Genomic DNA, 12,068 nt, shown 5'->3' with positions numbered 1-12,068 from the left:
TCAAAGGATCTCAGCCCGAAATGTTGATAGTACTTTTTTTCCCTTAGATGCTGCTTGGCCTGCTGAGTTCCTCCAGCGTTTTGAGTGTCGCTTGGATTCAAACAAGAGCAGGACAGCTCTGTCAAGTGTCGTACCCAAGAATTCTTCTGGTCATTATTACAATTTTTTCTTAGGCAGTTTGTATACAAATTTTTTCCTATATCAGTAATAGGACAGTGAAGTGAAATGCCCTTTCCATACGGAGTCTTTCTGTGACTATTCTATTTCATTTGTTGTAAGCCTCTTTGAATCTCACTAAATGTGGTATCACAATGTATTTTTCAAAGCTTGAAACAACTGAACAATTATTGACAGAATTCTTAATTTGCATGAATATTGTTATTAAGTTAATAATGTGATTTGGAATTCAATTTGTAAAACTTGGAGATAGTCACACTTGAAGTTTTACAAGTGGTCTCCAGAAGTGGCTACTGATCATAAAAATAATAGCTGTAAATGTGCTGCTTACAGTGGTATAGTTTGTGAGAACCACTGACAACATCATGAATATGGGTTCTGACCTTTCTCCTCTGCATGGAGAATATGCACTCTCCCTGGGACTAGGTTCCTCCAGCATTTTGTGTGTGTGTTGCTTTCTCAACTACCGACTGTTACAGCAGCATTTGACATATCTTTCCCCACTCTATCCAGACCATTCAATATTCAATAAGTTTCAATGAGATTACCGTTCAATCCTCTGAACTCCAACAAGTACAGACCCAGAACCAGAAAAAGATAAACATATGTTAACCTATTCTTTCCTAAATTCATTCTCATGAAGCTCCTCAGATCCTCTCCCATGCCAGCATATCTCAGATTAAGGGCCCAAAACTGCTCACAATACTCTAAGTGTAGTTTGACCAGTACCTACAACCTCAGCATTACATCCTTATATTCCAGTCCTCTTGAAATGAAAGCTAACATTCAAGTCCCTTAGCACCTCTAATTTTTAATTTGTTTCCCCCATGTAGAAAACTTTTATTCCTTCTACTGAAGTGTATGACCATTTACTTCCTTACATTGTATTCCATCTGCCACTTCCTTGCCGATTCTCACAATGAGTCCAAGTTCTTCTGCAGACACTCTGATTCCTGAACACCTCCTGCCTCTCCACCTATCTTTGTGTTGTCCACAAATCTGGCCACAAAGCCATCAATTGTCTCATCCAAATCATTCACATATAACGTGAAAAGAAGTCACCAGCAGCCTATCAGAAATGACCCTTTATTTCCACGCTTAGTCTCCTGCCAGTCAGTCACTCTTCAATCCACGCCAGTATCTTTCCTGTAATACCATGGTCTCTTATCTTGTTAATCAATCTCATGTGTGCAACTTGTCAAAGGCTTTCTGAAAATCCAAGTAAACTTCATCCACTGACTCTCCTGCCTGTTACTTCCTCCAAGTTCCAGTTCAGACACTGCCCAGACTTGGGAACACAACCATTGTATTACCATAGTCAGGTTACAATTCCTCAACAGATTTGCCAGGCAAGATTTCCCCTTAAGGAAACCATGCTGACTTTGGCCTATTTTGTCAAGTGCCCCCAAGTACTCCTAAATAATGGACACCACCATTTCCCCAACCACTGAAATCAGGCTAAATGGCTTATAATTTCCTTTCTTATGCCTCCCGTCCTTCTTGAAGAGTGGAGTGACATTTGCAATTTTCCAGTCTTCCAGAACCATGCCAGAATCTAATGATTCCTGAAAGATTATTACTAATGCCTTTACAATCTCTTCAGCTAACTCCTTCAGAACCTTGGGGTGTAGTCCATTTGGCCTAGGGTAATTTATCTACCTTCAAATGTTTCATCTTCCCAAGCACCTTTTTCTTAGTAATACCCCTGCACTCTTGAATTCCAGCTTCTACAGTTTTGTTTTAACTTTCATTATATTAATGCATGTTGCTAATGAACTCCCAAGGTTTATGGAATTGAACTTTGAACTTTCCAATCCTCCCCTCCAGTTCAGACACTGCCCAGACCTGGGAGAACACAACCACTGTATTCCTATAGCCGGGTTAAAAGATAGCAACTTGCTATACAATGGCAATATGGGAGCACATGCACCACAAGGACTACAGTATTTCAACTTGAGGAACCATCACCTTCCCAGAGAAGAGGATTAAATACTGGGATTATGAGCATTACTGGTAATGCAAATTAATTACAAAAGCAGTTTGGTCTTCACATACATTTCATTGGTTTCCAGCCCTTGAATAAGCAAATAAGGTCATAAAGTCAATCCAAAAACAACTAAGACTGGAGGCTCCATTGATTACACGGTCAAACTGCCATTTTCTTCCTGTCAAGCCAATTCCCCCTAGTCTTATTCCTTCCAGGTAGCCTCCAACCTGACGGCATGAACATCGATTTCTCTAACTTGCAGTAATTTCTCTCCCCTCCTCTTCAATCTCTTTATTCCTCATTCTGGCTCCCCCTCTTACCCATTCTATTCTCCTCATCTGCCTATCACCTCTTTCTGGTGTTCCTCTTCCTTCCTTTCCTCCTAAGGTCCACTCTCCATTCCTATTAGATTCCTTCTTCAGCCTTTGACCTTTCTGACTTATCACCTCCCAGCCTCTCATCTACCTGTCTTCCCCCTCACCTGCCAGCTTGTACACCTTGCCCTCTCCCCACCATTTTATTCTGGCTTTTTCCCATTTCTTTTTCAGTCGTGATGAAGAGTCTCGGCCCAAAACATTGACTGTTTATTCTCCTCCGTAGGTGCTGCCTGACCTGCTGAGCTCCCCCAGCATTTCGTGTGTGTTGCTCAATCAAGTCTGCCTGGTAAGACTTGTTGTCGTTATCATCATAAGCAGGAGATACAGAAGACTGGAATCTTGCACCATGTTCAAGAACAGCTTCAACCATTCAATTTCTGATCCAACATACACAACATGGATGCAACATCCAACATATACTACCTCAGTATAGCAACACTATGACCACTTTTCTCTACAATGGACTTCATACTGTTGTTCTAACTGTGTTCTTTCTTATATAATTGGCTTTTCTTCTGTATGCATTGGCTCTACGTAGTGCCACAACCTGGAAAACTCAGCAAGACATTCACTTCCTCGGGAGGCTAAAGCAAATGGGCACGTCCCCTTTGACTGTCACTGTTCTTTTTTAAACGATGCAGCTCAGAAAGTATCCTATCTGGATGTATCATGGCTTAGTATGTCAACGGCTCTGCCCATGATTGCAAGAAACAGCAGAGTTGTGGGCATAGCTCAGTATATCACAGAAACCAAGTCTCACTTCCATGGACTCTGACAACACTTCTCATTCCTCAATCAAGCAGCCAGCATAATCAAAGACCCCACTCACGATGACATTCTCTCTTTTCTCCATTCCCAATGGGCAGAAAATACAAAAGCATGATATCAAACCATACTCAAGCACAGCTTCTATCTCGTTGATATAGGACTACTATATGACAAGATAGATTCTTGACCTCAGATCTACCTCATCATGACCTTGAACCTTATTGACCACCTGAACTGCACTTTCTCTGTAATTGTGTCACAGTATTCTGCACTCTTATTGTTTTCCCTTATACTACTTCAATACACCATGGTTATAAATTGAACTGTATGATCGGTACTCAAGACAAGTTTTTCACCGCACTTCTGTAGACGTGACAATAATAAACCAATTTACCAACTAATACTATGTACCTGTTATGCTGCTGCTTCTGAGGTGTTCACTGGACCAGTGAATACATGTACCCGTGCTAATGACAAGAAGCTCGATGTGGAAAAGGAAAACGAAATGGCTTACAGGACTGCAATGCACCATTTTCACTGGGTTCTCAAAGGTTGCTCATACCTTGCTTCTTCTTAGTCTAGAGCAGGGGCTCCAACCTGGGGTCCACGGACCCCTTGGTTAATAGTAGGGGTTGGAAACCCCTGGTCTAGGGTGACCATGTTTTAATGCCATCTGTCCTGATGTTTATTCAAGTAAGTAAAATTAGAAATGTGAGTTACAAATCAGAAACGAAATCAAAAAGATGCAGGATTCCATATAGAGATAATTTCTGCAGCAGTTGTGTTAACAGCTTTTACCTGAAGGTCGTCCCTGTGACCTCCCGTTTGAATCTTTCATCAGTTGAGGCATGTACAAGGACAGTTGAATTCCCATTTCCTTGTACAGCTGGGACTTTTACCACTGAAGTCACAGGAGCTGAATGAAGAAAGCAAAGTTTTCTTTTAAACCCCAGTTCATTCAAACAACATTAATACCAACAAAGCACATCATGGACAGCATTTATTCTGGTCATACAGAAAACACAGGACAGAGGTGCAGTCAGTGGCAATGGCAACAACTACTGGGCACGTGGGACAGCATACACACCGAGGAGCAAATACTCACCAATTACACTAGATTGACTAGTAGATTTTCCTCAGAGGATTTTAGCAAACAAAATTAGATTAGTTTTGCCATACATACATTAAAGCATACAGTGAAATGTGTTGTTTGCATCAGCAACCAACATAGTTCAAGTATGTGCTGGGGAAGTCCACAAGTGTTGCCATGCTACTGGCATTAACAAAGCATGCCTACAACTGACTAACCTCTGGTCAGTAAGTTGAGAGTCAATACTGGACACCAAGACAATATCGGAGCACAGTATAGAACAAAAGAAGATCCAATCACAATTTCATTTCACTTCATTCTGACTCCACACACTTAGATTTTAGAAACTTGTACAAATAGCTATCAGTATAGAACGTAGCAGGCAGAAAGCCTCAAGAGAACAACCTGATCTCTGACATCACCAACAGGCACACATCGTGATTTGGTTAAATTATTTCTGAACAACAACTGCATGCATCCATACCTCCTTGAACTGTTTTGACCTGTATTTGCGATACAGGCACAGTGATGTGGTTTAGAGGTCTTTGCAATGTCACTGCTTGTGTCCTTGGCAGTATGCTTTCTTGTATTTTGGCAGGTGCTCCAGACTGTTGGACTACCTGAAAATGAATTGAATCAGGGTGAAACAACTGCAGTGTGTTCTGAAGAATGACAAAACTATGTTGGAAACTCTGGCTTCTATATAGAAAATTTTTATCTCCAATTATTTTTCTATTTAATCAACAGACATTCGCACTATTCCTGTTGCTTGAAACGTGATTACATTTAACTCTGCCCAGTACTAAAAGTAAAAATACAGATCCAAATTGATGATCAATAGAATACTTCACAGCAGACTATTCTAGGGGTACAACACCTAACAGCCTAGACTAATATCCGAGATTGAGATTAAATTCAACACTTCAGTGACATAGAGCACAATCAGGCATACCATCTGTGCCAACCATGGTGCCAATCTAAACTAGTTATATCTGCCTACATATGGTTCCTCTATTCGCTGCTTGTTCATTTATCTGTCTAAATGCCTTGAACTTTGCCATTAGATCTATTTCTACAACCTCTCCTGGCAGCGTATTTCAGGCACCTAACACTGTGCAAGAGAATCAGTATTCAGTGAAATAATCCAGCATTAAGATCAGCTAATTAATTATAGAATTATTATAATTTAGCTAATATTGGGATATCATTTAATGGCCATCCCCAATTGTATTTGGGATGACTCAGTTGCTGAAATTCTTCAAGGTGCTACCACCTTTTTTATTAGGGTGGCAATCAGTATTAACTTGTTATCATCAAGTACCTTACCTTGGTCATTTCAAAAGTCAGTTAGGAGTCAAGTACAACAATGTAGCCTTAGACATGAGCCCAGGCAAATGAAATCTAAGGGCATTAATGAGATAAGTGTAATGCCCTGGTTCATTTTTTTCCCCACTGTTATGCTATTTAGTATTTGATTTTGTGGTGTTCGGTGCAAGCTGCTTGTTTGGGTTACTGTTGAAGATAAGAGATAGCAGAATTGTGTGCCATCCATTTAGGATGGCTGAATTAAAGGGAGGGTTCTCTGGTGAGGGACACTAAGGTTGGGCTTGGGGCTTTTGTTAAGAGGATGAAGAGAGAAGATATCAGAGAGAAGAGGCTGTAGGATTCAACCTGGAACGGGGCTGTGATTCGATGGAACCAGAGTGTTTCAAAAGTTTCACAAAAATTTGATAGGTTCCTTGTCACCCATACTATTATAAACTTTTGAGTTCCCATTTTATTCTATTAACTGAATTTAAACTCTCCAGATACCATAATGGGACTAATACATTCAGACCTCAATCCTTTTCCATTGTTACCGTGACGTTCAAATTAACTTGTCATTGATTCACTTGCATCTGTCAGGGAAGGACATCAAATTTGACTTATTTACTCCGTATGTGCCTATAAGCACCTTCAGACCCATATTTAAACATGGTTGACCCTTAAATGTCTGTTAAAATAGCCAACAAGTTGCTCCTGTACAAAAGGTTAAGAACTTTAAAAGTTGGAGGGTATTTGTAAAGATGTCTTACAGTGTTTATATAGCAGTCATGAGACTATACCTGGAATATTCCACTTCAAACTAACATGGAGGCCAAGCAAAAAAGTAGACCAGCCATGAAAGGTTTGCCTTATCAAACGTGCAGCAGCTGCAAGGTCAAACCATCCTGGTCAATTGTATGTGCTTTTAATCTTAAACACTGACCTGACTAACACCATTTTCCAAAGAAGAATAGCCAAGTCCACTTGGCCTACAATATGAACACATACATTAAGAGCTAGTGTCAACCACTTGGCCCATCAAGCCAGTTTCACCACAAATATGTCTAATCTAATTGTAATTTGATGATTGCTCTTTGAAGCCAACTAGCTGTACTCTTCCTTGTCACTCCTCTCCATGTGTGTATCACATTCTCTTCGATTGGCCTTTAGGCAAAGCATTCCAGGTCACGTATTAAAACTGCCTTCTCCTCACTTCTTCAGTCAATTACCTTGAAAGGTATGAGATTTCAGTCACATATTATCCTGCTTAATAACAGTGCTTTATAAATAACATTGCTTACAATTCCTTATTTGCAACAGTGGTGTGGGAAATTCTTACCATCTGGGCCCTGGCCTGCAGGGGTTTAGCCTGCTGTGCAGTACTAGCTGCCTTGACTGTTCTTGTAGCCTGCTCTGGGTGGGGAGGCTTGGATACTCCAGATGCAGCTGCAAGCGTCGTTGCTGGAGTTTCAGGTTTCTGTAGGCACTGCTGAATGAAGGCCTGTGAATTTGGCATCAGCTTGCGTAAGGCAGGTAAACTTCGCTGTAGAATGAAAAGTTTACACAAGATATTGAGATTGCTGGTTTAAGTTTCCAAACTGTAAATAGCTTCTAGACTGCTAATTGAGGTCCAGACCAATGATCCGCATAAACAAATTTATATCCTTTAAATTCAGTTAATTAAGTAAATCTGAAACGTAATAAAAAAAAATGATGTGACCATGCAACTATGAGATTATTAGAAATCCCATCTGGTTCATCGATGGAGCTTCAGGGAAGGAAATATGCTCTTTATGCACTGTGCCCTACTTGCAACTTCAGACATACAAACTGAAGTGGTTCAGCCAGTTGCAACAGAAATGCAGAGCACAGCCAGAGCTCACCATCGTGCAAACCACAATAGCAGGTAAGGTACTGGCAGAAATCTCAATACAATTCAGGATGGGCAGCAATTGCCTGCTTTGCAAGGTATTCACAACCAGTGTGTGAATAAGCATGAAGCCTTTTGACACAAGATTGTTTCCACTTAACTCAAGATAAATTGAAACTATAAAATCTCTGCTAGCTGCAAGATTATGCAGCAGAGATTAAGTTGACACACCAACTTCAGTTATTCAGTTTTCAGCTTTAGAATGAGTGAACAAAAGTTGACCTTTGACCTGTTAAATTTTATTTCTTTCAAGGGATATTGTCCAATCTGTCCAGTATTTCTAACTAAGTTTTGCTACACCAGTGGGTGTAATTTGTTATCTTTATCCAATTTATTGAAAGTCTTTGAAGTAATATCTATGATGAATAAAGGGGCAGTATATGTACAAAGAATACCCCATGATGTCTGTGATAAACATGGTGCTGAATTCAGTTGAAACTATTTTGCTGATTAATGCCCTGGTTAAGATTTTTATTGCTAATGTTGTCACGTACTTCATTTAGTAGTTTTCTGTAAAAGCAGTGAATCCTGCTGGTAGAATGTTTTGGTTTCAGCTAAGATAAAGGGCAATGATGTTCGACTCAGGAATGCTGTGTCAGCCAATCAGGATGGTGGAATTGAAGGAACATTCTAGAGGGAGCTGGGCAGAGAGAGATTTGTGACAAACTCCGGTGGGGTTTGTGGTCTTTTTTGGCAGGAGATGAAGAGAGAAGATCGGGAGAGACGGCCAAAGGATTTGATCCAACGGGAAGATGCAATTGCAAGCAGTGCTCCACAAGAACAAGGTGTCCAAGATAGGAAGTTCTGCTAATGATTGGTGAGAATTCAGCACTGTGAGTAATGGTCATAATTAGCTTTCGGAAAATACGAGCTCCAATGCATTTAGATTGGTTTAACTGTAATGGACCCTACTTTTCTTTTAATAACTGTCAATAAAGCTGAAATTAGTAAATACACTTTCTTTATAATTGTACGCTGTGTACTGTTATTTCTTGCCAACTGATAATTGTGTATGGCTGTATTTACAACTTTCCTGTTTGACTGAACCCAAATCATACCGACCCGAGACGTATATTATTTTTAAAAGGTGGGCTTCTCACGACTGTTAGCAGAGTTTGCTATCAAGCCAAGTTTGTATACAAGCCCAGTGGTGCTGTTACAATCCATATCTCTCCATCCCGGCATATTCATGTGTCTACCTAGCAGCTTCTTAAAGACCATTATCCCATTTGCTTCGACCACTATACTTGCAGACTGATCCAGACAGCTACCACTCCAAAATAAAGCTTGTCCTGCACATCTCCCTTAAAAGTTTCCTGTATACACCATAAGAGCATGCCCTGATACTTGAAATATCTGACTTCCTAACCTATCTATCAGGTCTTCTCCAGCATCTGATACTCAATACTACAGAAAAACCAACCAGAGTATGTCCAACCTCTCCTTTTAGCTCATGTTCTCTAATCCAAGCAGCATCCTGTTATGTCCTCCCAAGCCTCCACGTCTTGCTGTGGAGTAACCAGAAGAGAACACAATACTCCGTCTGACCTGAATGAAATTTATTCTAGCTGCAATATGAAGTGTAGGTGCTATATTCAGTCTTTTTTTAAAAAGGTCATTTGATAAAGTGCAAATAAATATGATATGATAAATGAAATACTATGTTTCAGGACATGATAATTTAAGCTGGAGAAATGATTAGTTGGTTAACAGGAAACAACATGCAGAAATGTGTCTTTTTCTGTTTGGCAAAAGCAACAATCAGTGTGCAACACAGGAATCAGTACTGAGCCTTCATTATTACTTCATAGTTTATAAAAACACTTGAAGACACCAGGGTACAGATGTTAAATTTGCTAATGACACAAATATAGGTAGTTGCAAATAGGAATAAAGAGACTACTGGTACATTAAGTGAATGAGAAGAGATCTGGAAAATGCTATACTGCAAGGTAAAAGGTAAAATTGTTCTTTTTGGCACAAAAAGAAAGCAAATTAGCCAAATAGCAAGTGATTGTAGCACTCTGAGAAAAGGAACATGGTGTGAATCAATTATTCAGGAAAGATTAGTATACAGGTAATTAGGCAAAAAATTGATACAGCAAGGTAACATGCCCTTCCTACCCAACAGCTTGCACCACCCAGCTTCACCTATGTGACCAACCAGCCTTCTAACCCAAACGTCTTTGCACCCAGAGGAAACCCACGTGGTCATGGAGAGCATGCACAAACTCTTTATAATAAAGATAGTGGCAGAATTGAACTGAGGCTGCTAGCACTGTAATAGTATTAGGCTAACCACTACTCTACCATGTCTTGCCCAATTACAAATGTTATTGTTTAATGAGACAAGAACTGAATACAGTAGAAGATAATACCAGTTTTATGGAGAATTAGCGAGACCACATCTATAAAACTATAAATACCACTAATTCACTAAGTGTAGTTTGGGCAAGGTTTATTAGATCAGTACCTGAAATGAGCAAGTTACTGTTGTAGAGAGGTTGCAGAATCTTATCCACTGGAGTTACTGTTTAAAATAAAGAACTGACCATTTAAGAAATGATGGAAATAAGTTTTATGAACAGCTTTTTCTACTGTGCTATCAGATTTCTGAAGTCTATGAACACTACCCTATTACTCCTTTTTATTGCAGAACTTATTATTTTTGTAATTTATAAATCCGTCTCTTTGCAATATACTGCTGCTGCAAAACAATGAACTTCACATTACATGTCAGTAATTTGGGTGGTGATACATCGCCACCAAAGGAGGTACAAGGCTAACCTTCTCTCCACTAGCCTGCAGTAAGGAGTAGCACCTACTTAGCCCCCTGATCAGGGTCACTTGCCTTTCACAAGTCCTCATTATGTGACCACTGATGCCAGGCAGAATATCTGTGAAGTGTATTGATAATTGCTGGCATTACCTGTCCGGTAATGACACCGTCCAGAAGGCAATGGCAAACCATTTCTGCAGAAAATTTGCCAAGAACAATTACAGTCACAAGACCATGATCAGCCAAGTCATATAACACAGCACATAATAATAATGATGCGGTCAGTAATAATAAATCTGATTCTCTCTAATGGTTGCAAGTCCATGGAAATCTCCCCAAAGGAAACCAAAAGTGATCATCAAAATATTTTTTTTGAGGCAGAAGCGGATAAACTCTTGATAAACAAGAAATTTAGAGGTAAGAGGTAGAGAATGCTAAATTTGCATAAACAAGGCTATAATTAAGGCAGCTATGGTCTTATTAAAAGAAAACACAAGCTCAAGAAACATTACTATTCTGAGTTACTATTTTGCAAGATCTTTCAAACAGGACTTGATTTTATTGTGACTCCAGTTTCTTGAACAATCTTTCCTGCTATTGCCCAAATAGCTAATCAATAGTTCCATCCCCAGCTCAACACTATATTCAAGTCTTTTGAAGCTTCTATTAAAGATGTGTTCATTACTTTTTCAGGCAGCACATTCCTGATAACATCCTTCAAATAATCAACAGAAGAAAGAGAACAAATCTCTCTCCAGTTGACCTGAGTACAAATGCTCTTCAGATCACTGAAAGTCTTGTGAGCAAGGCAGCACACTTCAAGGACTACTGAAGCTTTGAGGAGATTAATGTTGCAGCCAAGTAAAAATGGTCAAACTATTGCTTTGAAATGCCAACTATAAATGAATGGTCATCTGAAATCCAATACATTCAACCAAATGGAAATCAAAGTAAAAGGGATTGCAAAAACTGAAGGAACTGAGTGATTAGACTGTCATGTGTTCATCTCAATGAAACAAATCTGATGACTATAGAGATTCAGCAAGAAGATTTAACTGTTTTCCAAAATTAATACTGAGTGCAAGTAATGTTTTCCTACCAGGAGGATACAAGTGTAAAGGGATAAGGGTCGGTAACACAGCATGGAAAAGGGCCCTTCACCAAAGCTGACTCCACGGCAATACCCCATTTTCCTGTATTTTGGACCAAATCCCAATTCCTTTCTTATCTAAGTATCTGCCCAAAAACCTTTCAATCATTATAGTTGCACTTGTCTTTGCCACTTCCTCTGGCCATTCATTCAATATAACCACCACCCTGTCTGGAAAAACTTCGTCCCATTCAATTTTTCCCCTCTGACCTCAAACCTAAGCATTATAGCTTTAAAATACTGTAGCCTGGGAGAAATACTGTCTGTCTACCCCATCTAAGCCCCTAATTTTAAAAAAAACCTTCATTCCCTCAATGTCTGCACTCTGGGGAGACTAATCTTTCCTTGTAACTAAGATCTTTCTTTCCTGCCAACATCCTGTTCAATCTCTTCTGTACTCCTCCTGGTGTCACCACATCCTTTCTATAGTATGGTGACCACAACTGAACACAATATTCCAAGTGTGGCCACACCATATGATGTCCCATTTCTTGCACTCAAAGCC

At 39.7% G+C, this 12,068-nt stretch overlaps 1 protein-coding gene across 2 annotated transcripts in view; it reads right to left on the bottom strand.

Annotated features, from left to right (window-relative positions):
- The window catches only part of LOC140727870 (transcription initiation factor TFIID subunit 4-like), a 126,357-nt gene that overhangs the window by 83,700 nt on the left and 30,589 nt on the right, over positions 1–12,068 (bottom strand). For both annotated transcript variants that reach the window (XM_073045749.1, XM_073045759.1), the window contains 3 exons: positions 7,044–7,247; positions 4,884–5,019; positions 4,108–4,225 (listed from right to left, as the gene is read on the bottom strand). In XM_073045749.1, coding sequence (XP_072901850.1) covers positions 4,108–4,225; positions 4,884–5,019; positions 7,044–7,247 — 458 coding nt within the window. The remainder of the gene's footprint in view (positions 1–4,107; positions 4,226–4,883; positions 5,020–7,043; positions 7,248–12,068) is intronic.

The sequence above is a fragment of the Hemitrygon akajei genome, chromosome 1 (genome assembly GCF_048418815.1).
Source record: "Hemitrygon akajei chromosome 1, sHemAka1.3, whole genome shotgun sequence".
NCBI classification, from domain to species: domain Eukaryota; kingdom Metazoa; phylum Chordata; class Chondrichthyes; order Myliobatiformes; family Dasyatidae; genus Hemitrygon; species Hemitrygon akajei.
The sequence above is the reverse complement of the archived record's forward strand: the minus strand, read 5'-3'. Positions and strand labels throughout refer to the sequence as shown.